The sequence below is a fragment of the Podarcis cretensis genome (assembly GCF_951804945.1).
Source record: "Podarcis cretensis genome assembly, chromosome: 8".
Classification (NCBI taxonomy): Eukaryota; Metazoa; Chordata; class Lepidosauria; order Squamata; family Lacertidae; genus Podarcis; species Podarcis cretensis.
The window spans coordinates 91126058-91150856 of record NC_137177.1 but is presented as its reverse complement, the minus strand read 5'-3'; the positions used below and the strand labels follow the sequence as shown (position 1 = coordinate 91150856).

At 44.2% G+C, this 24799-nt stretch overlaps 1 protein-coding gene across 2 annotated transcripts; it reads right to left on the bottom strand.

Annotated features, from left to right (window-relative positions):
- Positions 1 to 205: 205 nt before the first annotated feature.
- NCAPH (non-SMC condensin I complex subunit H) lies at positions 206 to 23635 on the bottom strand. Of its 2 annotated transcripts, none has more exons than XM_079987474.1 (18): positions 23518 to 23635; positions 19271 to 19508; positions 19050 to 19143; positions 18568 to 18660; positions 17766 to 17904; positions 15843 to 15964; positions 14086 to 14275; positions 13287 to 13378; positions 11444 to 11649; positions 10378 to 10526; positions 9891 to 9997; positions 7994 to 8116; positions 7456 to 7563; positions 4055 to 4234; positions 2934 to 3050; positions 2116 to 2201; positions 1025 to 1100; positions 206 to 821 (listed from the first exon to the last, which is right to left on the bottom strand). In XM_079987474.1, the coding sequence occupies exons 2-18, from the start codon at positions 19501 to 19503 to the stop codon at positions 762 to 764; spliced, it is 2175 nt and encodes a 724-aa protein (XP_079843600.1). In that variant the 5' UTR covers positions 19504 to 19508; positions 23518 to 23635; the 3' UTR covers positions 206 to 761. The 2 variants fall into 2 exon arrangements, with proteins under 2 accessions (XP_079843600.1, XP_079843599.1); XM_079987473.1 differs by lacking the exon at positions 23518 to 23635 and adding an exon at positions 22849 to 22973.
- Positions 23636 to 24799: the final 1164 nt, after the last annotated feature.

The following is a 24799-nucleotide window of genomic DNA, read 5'->3' as shown; positions in this document are numbered from 1 at the left end:
ACTATTAAAATGAGGCTGCATTTTAAATTGTATTTTAACCCGTATTTTAATAAACTGGTTTTTTGTTTGTCCCCCCTCCCATTATGTTTTATTGTAAATTTATTGGTGTTAGCCGCCCTGGTATAAATAAAATTTTGTTGTTGTTGTTATGAAAAAGATTTTTAAAACAAGTTAGAAGAAAAAAGAAATTAACTACAAACATCAATAGACTGTTGTGGAGAATGTACTTTTACTTTCCTGCATAGGCCTGGTGCTATTGAGTCCACATACTCGTGTTAGCCTGTTCACCAGTTACACAGTTTTCTCACACACAAATAAAATTCCAAAATGATGTAGAGGGTCACATTGTTTATTACTTACAAAAAACACACATTTGTACAAATATATCAGTACATTCATATTCAATGATAAAGGAGGTTATAAGAAGAGAGCAAAAAGACATACAGGAGAGTTTTTATATGTACAGGAATTAAATACTCATGTTAAAATAAAGCAAACTGAATACATCTAGCAATTCTTAGCTGTGATCACAATCAGACAGTGGGAGAGGGAATTTGCAGAATTCAGAAGAGAATTAAAACACTAATGGCACTCTTTTCCTGACTTCCCATAGTTTCAAGTCTTGGAATCACAAATTGTTTAATCAAGAACATGTACTGATGCTGCTTTTGGCCTCCTCAGTCTATGAGGATTGTGTGTGTGTTAGATAAATTCCATCCTAGGTTGTTCAAGATTTTCTTATTCTGCCCCAGTGGCACACATTAATCTCCTTGCAGCACTAAGACTTCAGACAAGTCTTCCACACCTTCTAGCTTCAGGTTCTGGAGACAAAGAGGAAACAGGGATCAAAATATATATCAAGCTTTGAAATTTCCACATATGCAGCCAGCGCGGAAAAGAAGATATCATGGACTTGTTTGCCAAGGCCAAGATGTGTATCACTGCATTGCCTGTGTAGGCCAGAAAGAGCCCTTCTCTCCAACTTGTCCTTGATGTTTTTCAAGTTCCTGCCTTTATCACGTACCTTTTCATTCGCCAGATGCAGGAGGCAAGCAAATGCCAGTGGCGCAGACAAGTTCTTTGCCATCGTGGAAGGCAGTCTGTGAAAGACAAAACTCAAGCTGAGAAGTAGATCAAATACTTTGGGCATGAACAAGCATTACATGCTGCTAAATAACACACCCTGCTTTTCCCTCTTTGTCAGGCCAGCAGCAACAAACCATGAGCCTTGGGCTAAGCATGACATGTAAACTGATGCTCAGGCTGTGGCCTGAGGATCAAAATAGGAGCACATCCAAAACATTTACAGTAAACCATGGTTTGACTTATAGAGTGAATGTGAATGTTGAGTGAATGTGGCTTTTGTTAATAAGAGAGCTCACATCTTGCATTGCACAAACTCACTTTCCCCCTACTAAACCGATCTGGCAGCTATTTGTTCAGAAACCTACCAAACCTGTTTGACCAGTAGCAACAGTGGAGCAAAAGAAATGTGTGCACCCCTGGAAACAGAAGCTTGGCACCCAGACAAGCTTGCCACTTTTGTTCTCTTATGAACTATTATGCAACTCCAGCCTTGGGCTGCAATCTTAAACATACCTTCTAGGAATACAACTGGTAAACATGCATACTATTAAGAGTACTTTGCACTTCTAGTGTTCTGGTGGAAGGCTAGGTCAGTACTAGTTATGACTTGACTACCTTAGCAGGTTGTCAGCAAGACAGCTACTCACAGCTGGGTTATTTTGCAATGGGATAAAACAGGAAGACCTGCTACATCCCAGCCTTCTTTTGAATTAATCTTCTCAGCTACACAGCAAGAATGTACAGCATGGTTCTAAAAAGATTTTAAATTCTACAACCAACATTCCACTTGCAGAGCACAATCATGTCAGTGACTTAAGGTTGATTTTTTTTTAATTTTTTTTTTGCAAACAGGAAAATTTGATGACTAATTGAAGAAACATTCAGCAACTTGGGAGCCAATGCCAACATATGAAGCACACTTTAAATGGACCCCTGTGGTGGTTGGTTCCAATGCTTCAGCCAAAGGATTGGGGTGCAAATGTGTCTCTTTTCCTGGCATCCTAGACAAAGTCCTGGTGACCAAAGTACCTGTGACACAGATCCTTGATAACGTTGCTGAAGACCTTCTGACCAGATACGACTGAAGAGTTAGCATCTTTCTCCATGACTTCATTCTGTGTAAGTAAGTTTGAAATCTTAAAAGGTCACCTAGTAAACAAACTGAAAGCCTGTGAAGCAGATCCTGTCATGTTTTAAACTTCTGTACCACGTGTCCAGTGCTTTTAATATTACTACCTCAGAAGGTTGTTGGAAGGAATTTGAACACCTGCTGTATTATATAATTATTAAGTATTATATTACTGCTATGGCAGATTGTCTGCCTAAAATCAGGGTGTGTGCCAACTGCAGGAAAATGCAAAGGCAGAAAGCAGCATTAAATGAAATTCAGCCATAGGTGTGAAATCCTGTGTGTACTGCAGTTACATACAATTCAGAATTCAGCTTTATGAGAATTTTGGCTTTGTTAAACAGCAAGTCTCTAATCCTTATGTTTACAAAGACATGCTTGAGCCAGAACTAGGGGGTGGGAGGAGGGGTGAGTAAGATTTCTAGTACCCTGCATAGCACTGTGGGTCCTCTCTGTGATTAGCAAAGTCAATTAGATATTTTTTAAATAGATTACAGAATTCAGCCTTTAAGTCCAGAGTTCACAAAGCCCTGAATTCCAGTTTTCTGCTGGTGTTACTGAACCAAGGAAGCAAATGGCTCCAGGTGACATTAAGAGTGCCACCAAAGCTGGTTGAGATAAAAACAGAATGAGAGCCTGTCTGTCTGGGATGGTGAGTCGGCCAAGGCATCACTGGGTAAGAACAGCAGAGGCATTCTGGGTTTCCTGGGCTGCATACCTCTTGCTCAGTTTGATTTGTCTGGGCATCAGTCAGGAGCAGCCACATGCCCTGCTTTAGCCTCTTCATGTCCATCTTTTTGGCAGTCTTTGCATACTGAATATCAATCTTGTTCACCTAGAAGAGCAGGGAAAGGGAAACAGAGCTAGCCAAAGACCATCCAGTTAGAAGGCATCAGTAAACAGAAAGACAAATCTTCAACCCTGCCCCTTATGGCATCAAGGCACAAGCTACTCCCTATGCCCTTGGGCTTGCTATTTAAACTAAATAAACCCAAGAGTTCAATAAGAAAAAGCACAGAAGCAGAGGAAGCTAGTGACCGTCATTTTTATTTTGAATAAACACGTAGATCTTCTTGGCACCAAAAATACCAACTACCTCTTAGCCCAGCCAATAGGAGAAAGAACTAAATTTCCATCCTCCTAGCTTCACCAGGAATTGGCAAGCATATACCCCCCCCCCGCACCATAACACAAGGACTCTGAACCGTGCAGAAGACAGATCCATCTAGGCACCAGACTACCTTATATGCCAGGGGTGGGGAGGTGTTTCAATCCAGAGGGCCACACTCCCTTCCAGAGGCCACATGTGGTGGTAGGTGTAGGCAGAGTAAAAGATGGTGGAGCAATGAATGTAAGTTTTATCTTTGGGCAGTAGCCTAATTTCTAAACAACCACCCACCCACACCCACACCCCCTCTATCCTCCAACCAGGCAGACAAGAAGCATTATCAGAGGTCAAGGACACATTCCAGGCGGGCAAAGACAACCAAGGTGGGTGTAAAGCAAGCCCTGTGAGGGCTGAGGGAAGAGTCCTGAGGGCCAGCTAGATCCCTGGAGGGCTGCAGCCAGGTCCCAAGCATGAGGCTCCCCAGCCCTGCCTTATGCAATGGGTGGCAGGGAAAGAGAGCTGCCTTGGCCTACACAGCAAGTGTGACAAAAGCCTGGAGCAGAAGAATGGAACTGTAGCATAGCATGAGCCACAGACAGACATCCAGGTTCCAGTGCCACGTGTGACATGTGTGCCACACCTTCAGCTCAGCCCCCTGGTAGCGCACAACAGACATAAGCCTTAAAGAAAGGAGCTGCTTTGCAGGCCATGCATCCTACACCAGTACTTGCCTTCTGTGGCTCAGCCACCAGGTTCAATTCCCCATAGGTGGTGATGTTGTTCCCACTGATGCCTCCATTGAGCTCTCTCTCCTGGCCTGCCTCTCCTGCAGGATAGGCTGTCATTTCAAACATCCCATTCTGGCCCATGAAGTCCACAGGAACGTCATCGTCATCATCACTGTCACCATCCTGAGTAGAAATAAAGGACAGGGAGGGAAGCCAAACAGGGTCAGAGTTAAGCTGGAGAGCTAGGAAACACGCAACGCCCCTCACCCACACATTCAAGCAACAATCCCTCTCTCCAACTTTTTCTGCAGAGTTGCTCCAACTTTTTGAACTCAGATTCCCCACCGCTCTCTAAAACTAATCTATCTTCAAGGATTTCATCTTTATGCCAAGGCATAAAAGGAACTCTTGGATCAAGCCAAGTGGATATTGAGGATATGAAAGCTTTTGGAATGCAGGAAGATTTCCAAACACCTTCAGACACTGGAGAACCCAGAGTTAGATGTACTACAAGAAAAAGGTCCCATAAGATCTCCTGTATCCTCCTCCACCAGAGACAATGCATCAGCTACAAGGCAGCAATAACTGTGTAAACTAGAGATAAAACTACATAAAAGGGATGTTTTTGCTGCCTCAAGATTTTAACCACTTGAGACATATTGGTTTGCAACTCCATAAGGGCTTTCTAAGGTTTCCCGTGGATGAACACAAATGAGGTCATCCATTCCACTTGCTAAAGACTCCACAGCCAGCTAATGGAATAATCTTTAAGCAAGTTAACCACTGACATATTCTACTGAGCTCTTGCAAAGCCCTCCAGTGAGATCTGAATGAGGTCATCCAGGGGACTGCAGTGAGGAGTCATCAATATCTTGACAATGCTCAGCTTTCTCTCTTTTACATCTCATCCAGGTGAAGTGGAGGTGGTTCTGGACTGGTGCCTGGAGGCACTAATGGACTGATGACAGCTAATGAAGCTCAGTTCAAACAGGGCAGTGGTGCTGTTGGTGGATGGTTCATCTGTTCAGGAGGATAGTGTTCAGCCTGTTGTGGAAGGGGTTGTACTCTGCCACAATAGTCAGGCACACAGATTGGGGGAGGTTTATAGCCCCATCATTGTCACTGGAGACTCAAGTGGATTCAGGGGGCAGAGTGCCTTTAGACAATCCAGGCTCATAGGCTCTTCCAGACAGATAGCTTAGCCTCCATTACCCATGCTCTGATAATGTCAAGGTTGTTTTGCTGTTCTATGTGAGGCCAAGGATAGTTAAAAAGCTTCTGTTAACTGTCTAGCATCTGTATTCCGAGCTAACGGAGACCAGAAGGCAGGATCTCTCCCGTTTTAGTCCCAGCTTCATTGGCTTCCTGTTTGCTTCCAGGCTCAATTCAAATTGCTTTAATTCATGTTTTAAAGCCATGTATTTGGAGCCAAGTATCTATTGGAGCTCCCCCCTCTGCCGCTGCCCATGCTAAGATGTACATATAAGGCTTTTCTCAGTAGTAAGTGTACCTAGGAGACAGCCTTCGTGGCGCTGCACCTGTGCAATGCCCTCCCCAGGAAGGCACCCATTTTGCCTAGTACCCAAATTATAGCAAAGTGCCCATTACCATCCCAGGCTTTCAGATATCTGATGTTTTAAACTCTTAAGCTGGTGTTATGTTTTTGGTTGGCATTTTATCATGTGCTGTTCTTTTAGTCAGATTTGTGGTTTTTACTCTTTTGTAAGTTGCACAGGGAATACCGATTGGGGAATGAATTTCCCAAAATAAGTAGTCCACATAGCCAAATTTCATTAAGGCTGCAATCCTAACCCCACTTACCCAGGAGAAATCCCCAGTGAATCCCAAAGTACGTACTTCCAAGTAAAAATGGTTAGATTGCACTGTAAGCCAAACTACGTATGACCATAACAATAATAGCATCCAGATTTACTCATGTTTCTATTTCCCTCTTCTTCATCCATTGTTTCAGTAATGCTGTAAGTCTTCACATACAATATTATTAGTTATGCCATTCAGGTCACATACAGAATACAGTTACTAATTGTATTCTAGTAACATTTACCCAGTGAAATTAATAGACATAAGTCAGTTTAACACAACCCCAAACATTTAAAGCACAAGAGATGGTATTCAATTTCAATCCTAGTCCAACTCAGAGCAGACTCACTGAAGTTCATGACCACGACTAATTCCAGCCTGTTCATCTCCATGTGTCTACTCTGAGTTGGATTTTAAAAGGTAAAGGTACCTCTGACCATTAGGTCCAGTCGTGGACGACTCTGGGGTTGCAGCACTCATCTTGCTCTATAGGTCGAGGGAACCGACTTTGTCCGCCGACAGCTTCTGGGTCATGTGGCCAGCATGACTAAGCCGCTTCTGGCGAACCAGAGCAGCGCACGGAAACACCATTTACCTTCCCACCAGAGCCGTACCTATTTATCTACTTGCACTTGATGTGCTTTTGAACTGCTAGGTGGGCAGGGGCTGTGACCGGACAACAGAAGCTCACCCCGTCGCAGGGATTCGAACTGCCGACCTTCTGATCGGCAAGCCCTAGGCTCTGTGGTTTAGACCACAGCACCACCCGCGTCCCTTCGAGTTCGTTTTAGTTAAATAAAATCTTATATCACTTTAATAGTTATGGCTTCTCCCAAATAATACTGGGAACTGTAGTTTAAAGGTACCAGGAACTGATAGAATACCCATAGTCCCCTCAGAAAGCTACAATTCCCAAAGTTTCCTGGGAAAAGGGACTAATTGTTAAACCAATCTAGAAATTGTAGCTCTGTGAGGAGAACAGGGTCTGCTAATAACTCTCAGAACACTTAAGCTGAAGTCCCCAGGATTATTGGGGGAAGCCAAGACTGTTCAAAGTAAGGTAATGAACACGGTTTCCAGGAATTTCTTTTAAGACTTTTGTGAGTGAGCTGAGAGTTTGTTTGGATCCTGGGAGAGAACCCAGAGGCTGAGAGGGAGGGTGTGTCAGAAGACAAATGATATTGGGGGGGGGGTATGTAACTTTGTTTAATGTAACGTTTTTATGTAGCTGTGTATTTTTTTAATATTTAAGTTGTCTGTTGTTGCTTCTTTTTTGCACACCTCTTAGAGAAGCTGCCTGTGCCATGGTTGCAAAATATTATTCCCCTTCTGAGATCCAGACAATGTGGGATTATTCCTTATTCTAGTTAGGGTCCCTCAGTTGTTTGAGCGCCTTTTGAGGTCCTTCAGATAATGTTGCACTGAGGCAGAACTGACAAAAGCCACCGAGGTTGTTAACCAATAGGAAGGCTGCCAAACCTCTCTGCCCAGATTGGCAGCCAGCTTCTATAAGACTCACCAAAAACCTTCATATAAGAAAGGATGCAACCCACAGTAGTGTTTCTCTGATCTTTGCAGCTTACCTGCAATGCAGGACAGAAATTGGAGGTGTCATTGGGGTTGTTGTAATCATACTCTTCAACTTCACTGTCATGACTGGACGAGTCACCCTGCAGTGGCACCTTCGACAGCTGCAGAAACCAAAGACTTGGGTGAATTAGGACATCAGCCACTAATGGGAAAGAACATTAAACCAAAGCACACTCACTCCAGAAATTGCCTCAGCATGCCCTTCTGCCCAGAGCAGCCGACTGATAACTAAACCAAGCTGAAACTGCAGTACAGTGGTACCTTGGGTTACATACGCTTCAAGTTACAGACTCCGCTAACCCAGAAATAGTACCTCGGGTTAAGAACTTTGCTTCAGGATGAGAACAGAAATCATGCTCTGGTGGCGCGGCAGCAGCGGGAGGCCCCATTAGCTAAAGTGGTGCTTCAGGTTAAGAACAGTTTCAGGTTAAGAATGTACCTCCATAACGAATTAAGTACGTAACCAGAGGTACCACTGTAATGACACGGGGAGGCAAGGCAGGAGTGTTGCATGGAATTGAGAAAGCTTACCCTATTGGCTGGCTTAAGGAAGAGGCGGGTGAGGTTGTCTGGATCATAGCGGAAGTCTGCAGGAAGAGTTTTGCTTTTCTTGTTTTGACTTTCAAGGGTTGACTTGGACAGAGTAGTAGCTGCCTGTTTGAGAAAAGCAGAAGCACACAGAAAAATCAAGCACACCCATCCAAATATCACCTTTCTAAACCTGAAGTTTATACTTGGCACTGGAAGCAAATCTGATTTGCATATGTTTTCGTTTATCAATACACACTTCAGCACGTCCTGTAGTACCTTAGCACTGCAGTTTGGAAATCAATGGTGTAGGAAAACACACCAATAGCCTGTGAGCTAAGAAGGCAAGAGCAAATGTTGCAAAAGGTAGGGAAAGGTAATCTGGAGATATTTCCTCAAAACTGCAGTCCCTGCATTGATTCAACTGGCTTGAATTTTAGACCTACTCCGATTATATAAAAAAGAATGCATGATTATTATACACTTATCAAGTCAAGGCTGCTTATATGCTATGCTAAGAGTTCTTAATTTATAATGGAAATTTTCACACACTGTCACCCAGAGCCACACTTTCCAAAACACTGGTTTAGAACCAAGACAGCTTCTTTGGATTTAGGTGGAAAGGAGAAATAAGAGCTGGGTGTCATCAGCACCGAACCCCAAAACTCTGGAAAAACTTTCCCAGAGGTTTCACCTAAGTGTTAAATAGCACAGAGGACAGAACAGGATTCTCAGGGGCTCTCCAGGCCAATGGCCAAGGTGTCAAACAGCACCACCTTCTGGCTTCACCCCCTCCAGGAAGGAACAGTCACTGTAAAACAGTGCCTCCAAGTTCTATCCCAGCAAGGTGGTCCAGAAGGATATCATGGTTGATGGTACAAGAACCACCAAGAGGTCCAGAACTCCTCCAGTCCAGTTCCTGGCATAAAGCAGTCACCAAGGAGACCAAAGAAGTCTCTGTCCCATAACCAGGCCTGAAACCAAACTAAAATGGGTCTAGATAATCAGTCTTTTCCAGAAACCCCTAGAGCTGAGAAGCCATCAGACACTTCAGTACCTTGCCCCCAAATGGTACTAAATGGTATTTTGGAGACTGGCCAATAACTATTCAATACGGTGGGATTCAGGGAGGGCTTTTTCAACAGAGGTCTTATAACTGTCTCCTTTAGGTGTGCTGGAACACAGCCTTGTTGTAAGGAGGCATTGATCACTCCCTCCACCCTCCCAGCCAGTCCCCCACTGGCCCTTTTGATGAGTCAGGAAGGGCAAGAATCCAGAATACATGCAGTAGCTCTCACATTTTCAAGGATCCTTGTCTACATCCTCGGGCTGCATAAACTGAAAAGTATCCATTAACACTGGAGAAGCAGAGGCCAAAGTTACACCCACTGGACCTGCATCAACTATAGTGTCCAAGTCAGAACAGATTTGAGCAATTTAGTCAGCAAAGTGCTGAGCAACTTGTTCACAGAGAGCTGTCAAGTGGTCTAAATTATGACCTGGGCCTTTGTAAAAGATCCCTGACCACTTGAAACAGCTCTACTGAACAGTTCCTTGCTGATGCAATGGAGGCTGAGAGAGAAAAATACTTTTTCACTGCCTGCACTGCCACAGAATAGGTCCTCAAAGGGGTTCTAGCCCGTGTTCTGTCAGACTCATTTAGAGTTTTCCACCAACATTGCTCTAGTTGCCGTCTCCTACTGCTGACTGTCCTCTACATGTTGTATTCAAAGGCTTGTCTTCTTTTAACATGGGACTTCTCCAAAGTTGTAATGGGTAACAGCAGTTGACAAGACCTATCCTTTATGGTATAAAATATTTTTAAAACTGTTTTTAAGGTAGTAATATCTTGTGTAACAACCACCCACATACACACCCCTATCAAGAGTTAAAAACATACCCTTGTTTTGCAGAAGTAAGGCTCAAAATCAATCTCATCTTCAAAGTTTATCTCAAATACTTTTTTGGCAGCCTTTCTTTTGTTTGCTTTCTCAGGGTTGGCATCACCTGTGAAGAGTGAGTAGAAGCAACTGAGTGGAAGATGTTGCTGGATCTGCTACAGAAGGTTAACAAGAGTTTATTATTTGGTGCTGCTGCTTGTTTCAGAGTGCACTTCCTAAAATGTTGAAGATCGCCTCAGTTGTCTTTTGGCAATCTCTACTGCATACCACCTCACCTTGGAACTCTCAAACCTAATTTGAGGGTCAGGATAAGCTTTGACAATGCTTTGCTTTGACTGAGTCACATCTGAAGAGGCATGAACTGTGGATTTCATGTTCTGAGAAGACTTGCATTTCCAAATTCTACACAGTACCTATAAAACTGTAGGTCAATATGCAAGCAGAAAGCCAGGGAATGAACTCCCATGACTCCCTTCACAGCCTTACCTTTATGGTGAAGCTTGAACCGCCAGTGCTCTGGGCCTGCCCACATGGACATGGTTCGGGGGCTGAAGTAAGAATATTCGCTGGGCTTCAGGGACAAATGAAGCGACATGGACCTGACATCTCCTTCCCCCAGGGGAACCACTTCTTTTCTGGAAGTACATACACACGCCTGATTATAAAAGTCACCAGTTTTATTCATTCTCACCAGGATTTTATTCTATTTGTAAAGCTTCTTCAAAGGTTTTTTTTTTTTAATTCTCCCCACCATTTTAATTATTTTTATGAATTGTTGCCTGTGAAGCATCCTGAAGTGATTTCACAATGAAGAAAAACATTCAGAGTAAAACACATAATACATAGTTTCATAAACCTCTGAAATCCACTCTTAACTGAATGTAAACAAGAAAGCCATAGGCCAACACAATACAAACAAAACAGGCATTTCAATTCAGCAGACAGATATATACAACAGAACACACACCCAATCCCACATTATCCCTCTACAATAAAATATAAAAATGTTAAAATATAATAAGACAAAAGCAAATCCCACTCCCTGCCCCCCCCTCCCGTTTTTGGAACCTGGCTAATTTTCTTTGTTGCCAGAGTAAATCTGGCTATTTGGGTGGTAATGAATACATCTTTGCCTGCAAGCAATACAGAGATCAAAATGGGTCAGCCTGACAGAGATTGGAGGCTACAAGACTTGTGTGCCTATGGAGCTTGTATAAGGGCCCACTTAACAGGTAATGGGAGACATGCTCAACCTCGCTGAATGAGTTGAGATTTCTGAAACGTTCCATGCAGTAAAGCAGAGGACATATACTGGAGGCATAAGGCTGGGAATTATTTTCTTGAAGGAGCAGTGGTATGGATTATAAAACAATTCTCCAAAACTTCAAATCCAATTCAAATACTCAAGGGGATTTAGAAGGTTTGTTGAAAAAAAAAGATCTTCAACAGGTGCTAAAACACAATAGTGACCATGTCTATTTGATGGGAGTTCTAGAGGGTAGGCACCACCACACGAAAGGCCTGATTCCTACACAAACCATCCTCAACATACCGCAACATTCCTGGTGTTTGTCTACATAACTCCAACTTTTCGGAGAACTCGCCAAGGTCCTTCTCAACCGTCTCGGCCGGGATGTCAGCATCAAAATCGTTCTCTGCTGGGTCCTCAGAATAGTCCCCAGGGTCACTATCAATCTCTGCATTGACGTCAAATGCCTGGTCACTCTTCTTAAATTTATCCAACAAAGCAGCCACTGACTGAAAATAAAATAAAATAAAATGTAAAAGGAAAATCCTTTTGGAGGCAGAGAGAAGACTGACAACAGAATTAGTGTATAATTTGTGTGACTTCAGAGAAAGGGGGGAATATATGAATAGCTGCTAAAATGTATACAAGAACAAAATGCATTTTAATCCCACAAACAATAATAGGCAACAAAAATAAGATTACTAAAATACAATATACATCTCATCCACCCAAAATGATGCCAGGATGGCATGGGGATGAGGGACCAACTCCCTTCTGTTGCGGGGGCCCAATTAGTGCCATTGCCTTCCGTTAAGAGTTTGGGTGTAATCCTTGACGCCTCCCTTTCCATGGAGGCGCAAGTTACAGCAACAGCCAAGGCGACATTTTTCCACCTTCGCCGCATCAAGCAGTTGGTCCTTTACCTTTCCCGCCCTGACCTGGCCACAGTGATCCATGCGACGGTCATCTCCAGGCTTGACTACTGTAATTCGCTCTACGCAGGGCTGCCCTTGAAGCTGTCCCAGAAACTCCAGCGGGTGCAGAATGCTGCAGCGAGGCTCCTCACGGGGTCTCTGCCATGGGAGCATATTCACCTAGTGCTTTTCAAGCTACACTGGCTCCCGGTGGAGTACAGGGTCAGATTTAAGGTGCTGCTTTTGACCTTTAAAGCCCGTCACGGCCTAGGACCCTCGTACCTACAGGACTGCCTCTCCTGGTATGCCCCACGGAGAGCCTCAAGGTCCATAAATAGCAACACCCTAGTGGTCTCTGGCCCTAAGGAAGTTAGATTGGCTTCAACCTGAGCCAGGGCCTTTTCAACTCTGGCTCCGACCTGGTGGAACGCTCTGCCTCATGAGACCAGGGCCCTGCAGGATCTGATTTCTTTCCGCAGGGCCTGTAAGACAGAGTTGTTCCGCCTGGCCTTTGGCTTGGAGCCAATTTGATTCCCTCCCTCCCTCTCTTTCTTTTTTCTTTTCCTTCTCCTCCTGCGATGAGGCTACATTTTAATATTTTAATGTTCCATTATTTTAATGTTATATTTTATTTTTGTTTTTAAGTTGTAATCATTCATCTTGTTTTTATTATTGCTTGTAAGCCGCTCTGAGCCCGGCCTTGGCTGGGGAGGGCGGGGTATAACTATTATTATTATTATTATTATTATTATTATTATTATCTGATGTGACAATAAGTAGAAACAAAACTCGCTTCAGTCTCCAAAAGATCTTCCTCAGTGGCCAAGGAATTTGTCACAATTTGACACAAAAGTTAGTTGACCTATATAGATATGTAGGCCAGCTATAAGCTATAAGGCAAATGACTAATCACATTCATAAAGCCACCATGCCCACATGGTGAACATGAAGCTATGAAGAACATTTTAAAATACGGTGCTTTTATACTAAGCACGAAACATATATGCTTTCAGGGTACCCTCTAAATATCAGATTCCAGATGTCACCTGTGAGGCTATAGGTACCTCTGTCTGCAAGATCAAGTGGTTGGCAATGAAGCTTCAGAAACATTTTTTAAAAAACACAACCACCATGAAATGCAGGCAATTATGGGCTAGAAACTGAAATAGCTTTGAATCCCCCCATTGTGTGACCAGTTCACTTAATTCACTGTAACGGCCAGCTTGACATACCTCATTATGGCTTTCACTGTCCCACTGGGTGAATAAGAAGCCAGCCAATGAAGGGCAGATGAGGCGCTTTTCAGCACACTGCAGAAGGATGGCTAGAAAGGAAGACAAGAAGAGGAGTTGGAGATTCCAAGCCATAACTGCCCCCCTTATGCTACCATGCTCCCCCACAGATGAGAACTCTGGACAAAGAGAACTAACTCATGAGTGATCTTGATAGTCTCCTAATCCTTGCACTACTAATAGCAATTTATATCCTTGATCCCTGGTAACTTGGCTGAGGCCCTAGTGTCAGAGGGCTTGGTGCCATGTCTCCCCAACCCTCCACTCCTTCAGTTTCTACTCCCTGCAGACTTCAAGGACACAGGCACCTGCCATAGCCAAAGCTGCTCCTTCTTTGATACATGCAAAGGGATAGACAAAAGAGAGCCTTCTGTTGAGGGTAAACTCATTTTTGGAGCCTGTCACATAGTATCTCTTCTCCAGGGCATTAAGTGAAGCGAACATTCCCCACTCCCTACCAAATCCAAGTAGAACTAAGAGGTGGTATCAAGCGTCCTTTTGCCCTGCAGGCATCTCTTTCTTTATAAAGCTTAGCTCCTGTGAACACTCACTTGCTCTGCCTCCAGAGGCAAAGCAGCATGACCCCTCTATCACTGCAAAGTGGAAAGGTCTCAAGATATGTGTGATCCCACCTATCCTATCCTATCCTATCCTATCCTAGCTTGGTTCTCAGCCTACTCAAAATGAAACATTACTGCACCTAGAAGAAGATGGAGAGTTAGCAACTGTTAGCGCTTACACTTTAAGCCTGTCACTTTCACATGAGAAGATGTTGGCAGCTCGGCAGTCGTAGAAGAAGGCAGGGGGATGACCATGGAATCAAACAGAACTTCACTGAGAAAGTTGTGTACATGAAGCATAGTGAGGAAAACACCAGCCGTACTGCACTCATCAAAGGAGGCTGCTGTTCTCTGGAACATGGGATCAACCTGGTTGGGTGGGGGGGGGGGACAACAGGAGCTCAGGTTCAAATATCAAGTTCAATGAAACTTTGCAATGCTGCTTAACATTCACTGTTTGGACCAGTAGCAAAGGTTCCAGGCTCTGTCCCCAAACATGTTCCCAGGAGTATGTCATGTAAAACACATCAAGGGAAGGAAACAGAAGCCACCAAATATTCCCTCCTCACTTCTCATCCCTCTTCCACCCACCACAGCAAAAAGGCACATGGGTTTACTCATAAGATATTTTTTACATCAAGCCTCTTCAGTGATTAAGCAACACAACTGACTGCCTAAGTGATAAAATATATATATCTCAATATACAGCAACACATTTTAAAATATTATAGGAAGTGCAAGACCCTACCATTATAGACAAAAAGGTCCTATGCTTTACTAGGTCTTCAAATATTTTATCTTCCTAGTACAATAAAGGACAAACAAAAGCATCCTTTGCTGAGCCCTAAAAATTAAGATTTGCCTCCATTAATTAAAAATGGACTCAAGTGATTTCTCACCTTAACTATAGATTTCTCATCTATAGCTTCAGTTGGTAATTATTATTATTATTATTATTATTATTATTAATATTAATATAATTTGGTACCTGCCCTCCATCCTAAGGTCTTAGGGCAGTTTACAACAATTTACAAAGCATACAACCACATTCATAGGAGCCAACTCCTAGGAGCTGAACAGTTTTCACCCCCTCCAATAAAATATTTGAGGGGACCGGAACACCCCAAAGTTGATGGGCATTGTGATTCAAATGGTGTCCATGCAGCATGTAATGTGATCCATTATACAGGGCAGGGCTTCCTTACCCCCCCCCACCAAATATTTTATTCAAGTTGGCACCGCTGACCATGTTATGCTAGCCTTCACATCCCATGTAGAAAATGGTCTGAGGTCACTTTAGATCACAGGCTGCATGGGAACACATAAAACTCTATATGCTTTCCACACTAGCTGGAACCTAATGGTGCAGGATTCCAGCTCCTGTGGAAAGTCTATGCGCTTAGATATCCATAGACAGGCTTTCCCCTGCATACATCCAGACTTCATGCACGGACATTGGCCCCACAGCTCCTTTCTGTGTGCCAAGGGAGCTTAAGCTATTGGTCCTTGATACCAACCCAGTTCCACTCTCCAGACTGTGAACTTGCTCTGCCCATGGGCAAGAAACCACTAACTTCTCACTCTGTCAGATACTCTACACATTGTGTGCAGCTGTATGCCAGACTTAGAACAGTGGAACATTTCACTCCCTAAAGGGGCGAAAATTCCTGCACTGCAGGGGGTTGGACTAGATGACCCTCTAGGCCCCTTCCAACTCTACAGTTCTATGATTCTATGAAAAGGATGGATCCCAACAGGCACACAGGATAGTTGTAATGAACTGACCAACAAAGATGAACATGCTGTGCCTCCACCACCCAGATTTCTGCTCTAATGTCTCCAACTATTCTCCCAGCAGATGCTGTAGGCAGATAGTCAACCAACTACTTTAGGAAGGGAGTGTTTGAGAAATGTCCTTTGGAGCAGGTTCTCTCACCTCACACCTATGATCTTCATCGGAGATATTAATGTTATTTAGATTCCGTTCAATAGTTTTGTACTGGTGCTTCCTCTTGCTCAGACGTGTTTTGGAACTCTCAGAATCCACAACCCCTCCACCTACAAGAATGGTCACAACTCAAGGTAATCATCATCATCATCATCCAGGTGCAAGTACTTTCCAGTGCTACTCAGTTACAAAGTCCAACTGTTCTGCTATCTTGCATCATTTACAGGTGAGAAAGAAATAATCTCTCCTGTTCCTTTACACAAATGGATCTTCCCATCTCTTCAATTAGGCTTTGACTATCTCAAAAAAATATTGCAAGTCACTTTCATGACATGAGATTTATACTTGTACCTACTGGCAAATGCAGGGAAGAGAAAATAAGTATGAAAGGATTTTTTGACACAGGTAAGTTGAGCTGCTTGCAAATACAAAGTCTTTGGTGGGTTGGATGTTATTCAACCTCCCATTCAAAATAAAACAAAAAACCAGAGGCGATGTACTGGAGACACAAGGCTGTGAAGGCTTTCCCAGAAAGGAGGCACCATAAGGGATACAAATTAATTATCCAGGGTGAATGTCAGTTTATATGGTGGATACCAATAAAAAGTTGACATTTGTGTGGTTGAAGACAAATCCCACTCGTTTCAAAACAAAAACTAGAGATGCTGAGAACTGATCTGGGAATGTGTGTCTCACAAATAGTGATGTGGATCTGGGAAATTTTAAATTGAAATTTTCTCAGAGAATATTCTATTTTTAGCTTCCATTGTAAGAGTTTCTGATGCCCCAGTTAGTAATGTAATTTAGCATGTTTACTGTATTTTTCGTAAATTTAGCATGTTTACTGTATTTTTCGCACTTTTTCCCCTCCAAAAATGAAGGGGAAATGTGTGTGCGTCCTATGGGGCGAATGCAGGCTTTCGCTGAAGCCTGGAGAGCAAGAGGGGTCGGTGCGCACCGACCCCTCGCTCTCCAGGCTTCAGGAAGCTCTGCGCAACCCTCAGGAGACCGGCTCCGAAGGTTGCGCAGAGCTGCCTGCAGTCCCGGGCTCAGCGCGGCCATCGGGAGCGGGACGCAAAGTCCCGCCCGGCTCCCGGTGGCTGCGCAGAGTTGCCTGCAGTCCCGGGCTCGGCACAGCTCTGCGCGGCCATCGGGAGCGGGCACGAAGTCCTGCCCGGCTCCCAGTGGCTGCACAGAGCTGCCTGCAGTCCCGGGCTCAGCGCAACTCTGTGCGGCCATCGGGAGGGGGGCGCGAAGTCCCGCCCGGCTCCCGATGGCTGCGCAGAGCTGCCTGCAGTCCCGGGCTCAGCACACTTCTCCCCATCGCCAGCCCTGCACCTGGGGGGGAAATAAAAAATTTTTTCTTTATTTCCCCCCCAAAAAACTAGGTGCGTCCTATGGGGCGCAAAATACGGTAGTTTACTTCTTTTTAGTAAAGCAACAACAAAAAATGGTATGTTTTAGTCTCAACACAGCACGAATATTAGACCAGACATATTTGAGGGGAGAAATTAAAGCACACTTAATGTGGTTTAACATTTTATTATGTATAATCTTTTACTGAAATATTTGTAAAAATCCAAAGACAGGCAATAGTATGTACTGCCTTAATACTGTTTCAGGTAAACAGCATTAAGGCAGTGCATACTATTCTTTGTCTTTAAACACTAAAAACTAGTAACAGATTTCAGTTACCCAAATAACTTCGCATATGTTGACTCATAATCATATGAAATATATTAATTAGAACTTGCAACTTCCAAGCTTGCCTTATCTTGTTTGACATCCATTCATAGGTACTAATGAAACAGATTTTTTTCCCACCCCACATCACTGCCTACAGCTGTGCTATGGGCCTTCCCCACACATGCTATTCCAAATCCCATGCTCAGCTCATGCTCAGCAACACACCTGTATCCTGACCATCCACAGGCTCTGCAGTAGCAGACTGTTTTCCCAGCCCTCCAAGAACTCTGTAAACATCTGCATGGACAGCATCAACTTTTGCTGCATAGATCTTTGCACTGGCATCCAGGGTACCAGCTGCTACCTGTAAGGGGGAATGTTAAGAAAGAAGTTAAGAGAGTGGAACTAAGCTTTGAGTGGGCTACTATGAACCTACAGACTACTTGTCAACAAGGTAAGAAAAAGCTTCCTTTTCTTTGCCTTGCTTCCCAGACTTTCCACCTGCCCTCCTCCTACTCTGGGCTTCTGTCTCAGGCTGAAAAGGGTACGGAGACAAACTAAGGTTGGTTAGATTGGCCCAACTGTCAGGAATAGTAGCCATTATTTAAATATACGCAACTATTCCTTTCCAGCCTGGTTGTTCCTCAGTCAAAACAATCTTTCCTCACAATGGCTTTTGGCATCCTGGAACTAGCCTTTCAAAGTCTGGCAAACCCAACCTGAGTCCTCCATAAATGAATGTGTGGTACTGCTAGGTAGAATGTGGTGGCAGACAGTTTTCACTTTCTGCAGTAGATCAGTAAGCAAGCTCTTCCAGAGGGGGCATTTTTAAAATTTGCTGCATGGACCACACTAGGAAGAATAGCAGTATTTCAACGTATACATTCACACATGACCCTCAAAGAAGCAGAGTGTAGGAAGAAACCCAGGACTCTCCAAAAGTTACCAGAAGTGGATACGCAGATCAAGCCCAACCTTTTCTGTGCACATTCTCTGTCACAGGAAACACATGAGGAAGGCCTCTAACCTTAAAGTTGGTGGGTTCAGAGTCCTTTTGTCTGAGTATTTCTGTCATGTAGTCGATAAGGTGCAAACCAAATACATTCTTCGTGGTGATTTTCTGGAAGAGGGAACAGCAAGTTGACATTACTGACAGCTACATTCTTCAACCTGGAATCTACAGTAAACAACAATCTTAGAATCTGCAACAAGTTCATCTAAATCCTGTGCCAAGAAAGGTCTAATTCTACAATCCACTTGAATGATACGAAATTTATGAAAACTTGCTTTATTTGTATCATTAATTGTCCCTCTAGTTAACATGTATAAGTACAATAAGCTATGCAGGAGGAAAGATGGTCAGTATTCTGAAAGTATAAATCTAGATTCAGAGGCATTTTACATTTATATGAAATCATGGAATGCAAGCAGTTCTGCCTGTAGTAGCCAGAGCGGCTCTTGATAAGAGTGTGTCTTTGAAGTTAATGAACAGATGCTAGACTTACTTACATTTTCTGTTGAAAGTTTGATGCATGTGGAATAATGATCTGCAATTTGGGCATTTGACAGTTGTGGAATTGCTGGCAATGATGTTTCTGCTTGCCTAAAACAAAGCAATAAGCAAAGCAGTGTAGTATAGCAATAAATCTCTCTCTCTCTCTCTCTCTCACACACACACACACACACACACACACACACACAATATCAATGCTTGCGCAAACCACACTTACTTGTTGGACGGGGACTTTATAAACAGAGGCGACTCGGTGCTAAACTGCAAGTCAACCACCCTGGAGCGCCGACGCTGCTTCCTCTCTCGCTCATCATCATTCCCAGGGCAGTTTTCCAGCACAGGGGTGCCTGAGGCACTAAGAGGCTGCCGCCTAGTGCCAGGGGACACAAACACACTGTCGAAAGAGGCATTTCCTTTAGAGCCAGCAGACTGCGGCGTTGAGGCACTCATTGTTGCTAGGAGGGAAACAACAGCTAATGAGATCTACAATTCCTTGGTAACAACAGTTGCATTGGCTTCCAGTTCATTTCTTTTTTTTTTTATAAAATTTTTATTGAGTTTTCACATTTTATAGACACAGACACACACACACAGACCAAGACAACACATATAAAATTTCATATCCTTACTTTCCTAACCCCAGTTCTTGACCTCCCCCCACCCCCCCTTCATACATCCTAATTCAATTAAATTAGCTCAGCAAGTTCATCTCTCTCATCCTTTACATATTATTATTATATATATATATTTTTAAAGAAATACTTAATTCTTATTACTTGGCCCAATTTTAACTTATCCAGTTTTCTTATAGATATTAAATCCTTTTCTAAGGTCGGCTCGAGTTCCTTCCACGAATTTCCCTTTTATCTTAAAAATATGTCATAATAATCAAACACAAAAGTCATAAACCTTTTTTAAAAAAATTCTTTCCACCCCCCCGCCCCGGTTTCTGTCCCTTCCCAATGTCCCCATGTCCATAAAAACAGTTTTTAGCCTGGATTCCTCACATCTGAGGCCTTTAAATCTCTGTCAGTCTCTCTCTGCCGATTTTGTTGGTAGCCCTCTTTGTTGGTCCTCGGGTCTCGAAGGAGTTCTAGCTCAGTCTCATCAGATTTTCTTCCATCCAAAGTACTCAGTACCAGCTGCTGCGAAAGGTCAGCTAATCCATACTCAAAGAGGAAGCCCCAATCATATTTCTTATTTCTTATAAATTCAAATATTCCAAGTGTTCCAGGGGCTTCCTCCCTCCTCTTTCGCATCTTTCGCAGATTTGTAATCCAAAGGTCTTCTTCTTTGTGTTCTGGCAATGTAGGCTTCTGGTTGGAACTCTCCATCTGTCCTGGCCCTTGTTCCCTCTCCTTCTGTTCCAAAGTTGTCTCTTCTAATTCAGCTGCAGATTTTTTCCCGGTCAAGTCCATTGTGCATTCAGCAGAGTCACTTATTTTAGAGTTCAAGGTTATAAGTTGTTTACTCATAGCCGTAGTCTGCTCCTGCAACTTTCCCACGAGAAAGAACATTCTTTCTATCTCTGCCTGTAATTTTCCATCTGCAGCCATTGTAGTGTTTCAATGTTTCCCCTAGGGGGATTCTGGTTACTTAATAGTCTTTTCCCAACAGTTCGATACTTTATTATTTCACTACTTTGTTCCCAACCACTTTAATTTAAATGTAACAAATTTAGTCCAGAAAGGTGTTAAATAATAAGATTTTTAACTTTCACTGCCCGTTTGACAGCTCCTTTGACAGCTGTCAAACTCCTTGTTCCTTTTTCTCCAGCTCACATACAGGACACTCCCGGGTCTGGGGGGGTTTGAACAAAAGCTTCTAAAATTCCACTCTTACTCTCCAGCACAAATCTTCTTCTGTCAAATTCATGAAAATATTATCTTTTAAAAAACACCAAAAAGAAAAAACTCTCCACCTTAGATCTCCGATCCTTGCTTTAAATCTTCTGTAAGCAGGGGGGTGCGGACTTCCCTTTAGCACATCCCCCGGTTGTACCGAATTCAAGAGTAGAAATTTTAAAGTCCAAATTCCATTCTACTCACGGATTAATTAAAGTCCGAATTTCAGGGAAGAAAGTCAGCGGTCTCCGGCCATGGCTCACGGCTTCGCTCCACTGCAGTAGCGGTCCACTCACAGCACCACGCCACTCCCCGTACCCTCTCCGCAGCCTTTAAAAAGGCTCTTCTTGGGTCGGGGGGGGGCGCTTTAGGTGCCCGCCGAGTCACCAAGTCCGCAGGCTTCAGCGCCTGCGGTTTCTGAGGGTCCCCGTGTCGCCGTCGCGGTAGAACCCTTCTCCAGCGGAGGCAATTCCCTCCGGAGCTCGGAGGGAATCTGCCATTAACCAGATCGCGCTAACCCGGAAGTGGCTTCCAGTTCATTTCTTACCACAATTAAAAGTACTGGTTTAATGTCTTTCATGCCTCAGCACTCCTGCTCTATGCCCTCTTTGAGTGGTTTTGCCTGCCTAGAAATGTGTTTCTGCGCAAACCTCTGGATTTTATGTAGCTGGAGTGTAGCCTACTGCACAGGATATAGTCACATTGCTACACTCACTTTCCCCTCACTTCTGGACTCCTCCCACCTGTGCCCATCACTGGAAGGCTGCCCTTGAGAGAAAGGAGTCCTTGGGCTGAAATAGGTTCCCTAAAGTAACTCATTGGAGCCTATGATGTGGGCAAGAAAAGGGTTCTTTTTCACACTTGAGGGCCAGGATACCTGAAATACCATCTTCTCCAGTATGAAACTTGGATCACATACAGTTGTACCTTGGTTTTTGAACAGCTTAGTTCTCGAACGTTTTGGCTTCTGAATGCCACAAACCCAGTGACTATTCCGGTTGTCAAACTATTTTTGGAAGCTGAACGTGTGACGGGGCTTCAAACATCTTGGAAGTCGAACTGACTTCCAGAACAGATTCGTTCAACTTCCAAAGTACAACTGAATTAGATTCAGGGAAAAGGGTCTTTTCCATGTTCTGCACTTGAGGTATGGCTGGTAGGAATTCGGGGGGGGAGAGGGTGTCCCTCCCTGGCTGCACCTTGCCTGGCACAGCCAATTTAGCCCCCTCCCGCACGACTTTCCACCAGATGGCGTAAAAAAGAAGACACTCTTCTCTTTTTGCCTGCCAGGCAGTTGCAATGGTTTTAATGTATCTATGTGGGAATTATTGTATCTTTATTTGGTTACTTTAGGTTTCTGTAGGTAAGATAAAGTGACTGACAAATTTAATACGTAAATAATGGAATTTGCCTTTTCTACTGCTGCTGCACACTGGCCAGCGTCTTGGGGTCATGGTGGATAGCTCAATGGAAGCTCCTGGTCTATCACCTCCATTTCAGACTCTATGAGCATGTACATGAAATTAATTTTTTGCTTCAACATGCAGCAGCTTGTGTTTTTTTATAATGAACTGTATTTCCTATTTTTACTGCCCTCAGCTTAGAGGTCCTTTCAGTAAGTCTTTACAATCTCTTTGATTTAACCTCTCTAAACAATTTAGTGTCACCAGGAAACTTGGCCTCCTCACTGATCAGTCCAAACTCTACATCGTTTATGAAGTAAAGAAGCACAGGTCCCAGCACCAAGCCTTGGGGATCTCCGCTTTCTACATCCCTCTGTTTGGAGAACAGCCTATGTATTCCGACTATTTGCTTCCTGCACTTAACCAATTCCTGATCCACAACAGGACCTCTCTTATTCTGTGACTGCCAAGTTTTCTCAGCAGCCTTTGGTAAGGCACTTTGCCAAAAGCTTTTTCAAAAGCCCAAGTACACTCTTCCGACCGCTCACCTCTATCTATATGCTCCATCCATCAGCAGCAGGACTAACTGGCAGCTCCCAGTCGCGCCCCCAATTTTCCCGACAAAGGTGACCACAAGCGAGCCTCTCTCAAACTTGGGTCCCGCCGGGCTGTTGGTGGACTACAACTCCCGTCACTCCCAGGACCAGGGGTCGGGGGTGATGGGAGGTGCAGCCCGGCCAGTTTGAGAGAGGCTGCTTGGAAGCTGCCCAGGCCGGAGCATGAAATCACGAAGACGGGCAGCAGGCAGCCTCCCTCCCTTCCTTGCGCGCCCAGCAGCCACGATTCCGCCGGCGCGAGACCCGTGCGCGTCCCCGCCAAGCCAAGGCGCAGCTCCGCGCCTCCGGGAATCTCTTCTCCCGCCGCCTCCGGCTCCCGCTCCAGGGCGACCAATGAGCGGCCTTCCTGCGCCGCTTGCGCCGCCAATCAACGTCGCTCCTTTCAAAAGTCCTCCGTCGCGCACTTCTCCGCTCCCTATTGGCCAAGCCTTTCCAGTGTCGGCCAATCATCGACCAGCTTCATACAGAGTCTCTTTCCCGCCCGCCGCCCCCCCCCCCCCCGCGAAGGCGCCTCCGAAAGTGGGGCAAGGCTTGAGGCGGCCGCGGCCTGCTTTGCCTTACGCCGACCTTTAATTACCCGCCTAGCTGCCCTTAACTCACCTTCCCCCCGCCGCGCGGAGTCAGCCACCGACTCACACTTCCCAGCCGGCAACCATTTCCCCCTCACAAGCGCCGCTTCTGCGCTTTTAATTTACCCGCGCCGACACAGTGCGCAGGCGTGGCGCGGGCGTGACGTCAGCGCGCAGTGAACGGGCGACGCGAGGCTAAGCGCGTACCACGTGTGAGGAGCGAGAGAGAACAGAGTTATGAAAAGGATAGAGAGTCTATTCCTGGAATTTCCGAGTTTCATACGTACTTCTCTCAATTGTGATTTTAAAAATGGGACTGTTCTTAATACAGTAAATGCAGATTACAGTAGGTATTCCTTTTTTGATAAATGAAATACATTGTAGATAATTAAAAATAGCAAAAGTGTAACAAATAGGTAGGCTGCATACGCATCAAATATCTAAATATTTGACTTTCCCCAAAAAATCATGGGAATTGTAGTTTACCCCTCACAGAGACCAAAAGCTACAATTTCCAGGATTCTTAGGAGAAGTCACCAGCAAAAAATTCGTATTAAAATGCATAGCACCAGAAAGATGATAAAAGTTGGAGAATGTGTTGGGATGGGGGAGAGAGAGAGTGTACCAGCAGGTGTATCTTAACAAATATTTGTTAATGCATAGTTTTAAAGAGATAACTGAATAGGCAACCTATAGTTGTTGTTGTATATACCTGTTTTCATGATAATAATATATAAGAGCTGATTTTTATATATCGTTTATGAGTAAATGCTTTATACAATGTTATAAGAAAAAACTGCTCCCTTTCCCTATTAAGGTACCCAAGAGCCCGTGTAGAGTCCTTAGGTGGATTCCCTATCGATAGGAGAAAATAACAGAGGCCAACTAGAGAATATTGAGAAGCAAAGCAGCTAGTAAGCCTGATCTTTATTAAACGGTTGCAACAGGGTGCTCACGCAGGAGGGAGGAGAACCCTGAACAATGGTGCGCAAGCCCTTATATAGACTTTTGAAATTGCCCACCCCCAAGACCACCCACCTAAAACATCATACAGGCTTCGCAGAAGGAGGCGGCAGAACTCCCGCCTACCAGGATGCCTGACAATGGTCACATTGCATTACCTGGGCAGCCTGGACATTCTTTTGTGATGGTTAATACTTTAGTTCCTGAATCAAGGTCACAGGCTCACCCTGTTCATGCACAAATATGCCCAAAAGACAGGCAAGCAAGACAGTGGGGAGGCTTTCCCATTTCCTTCCTCCTTGCAGAGAAATATTAGAGGTCAATTTGGGAGAGTCAAAATGGTTTCAGGA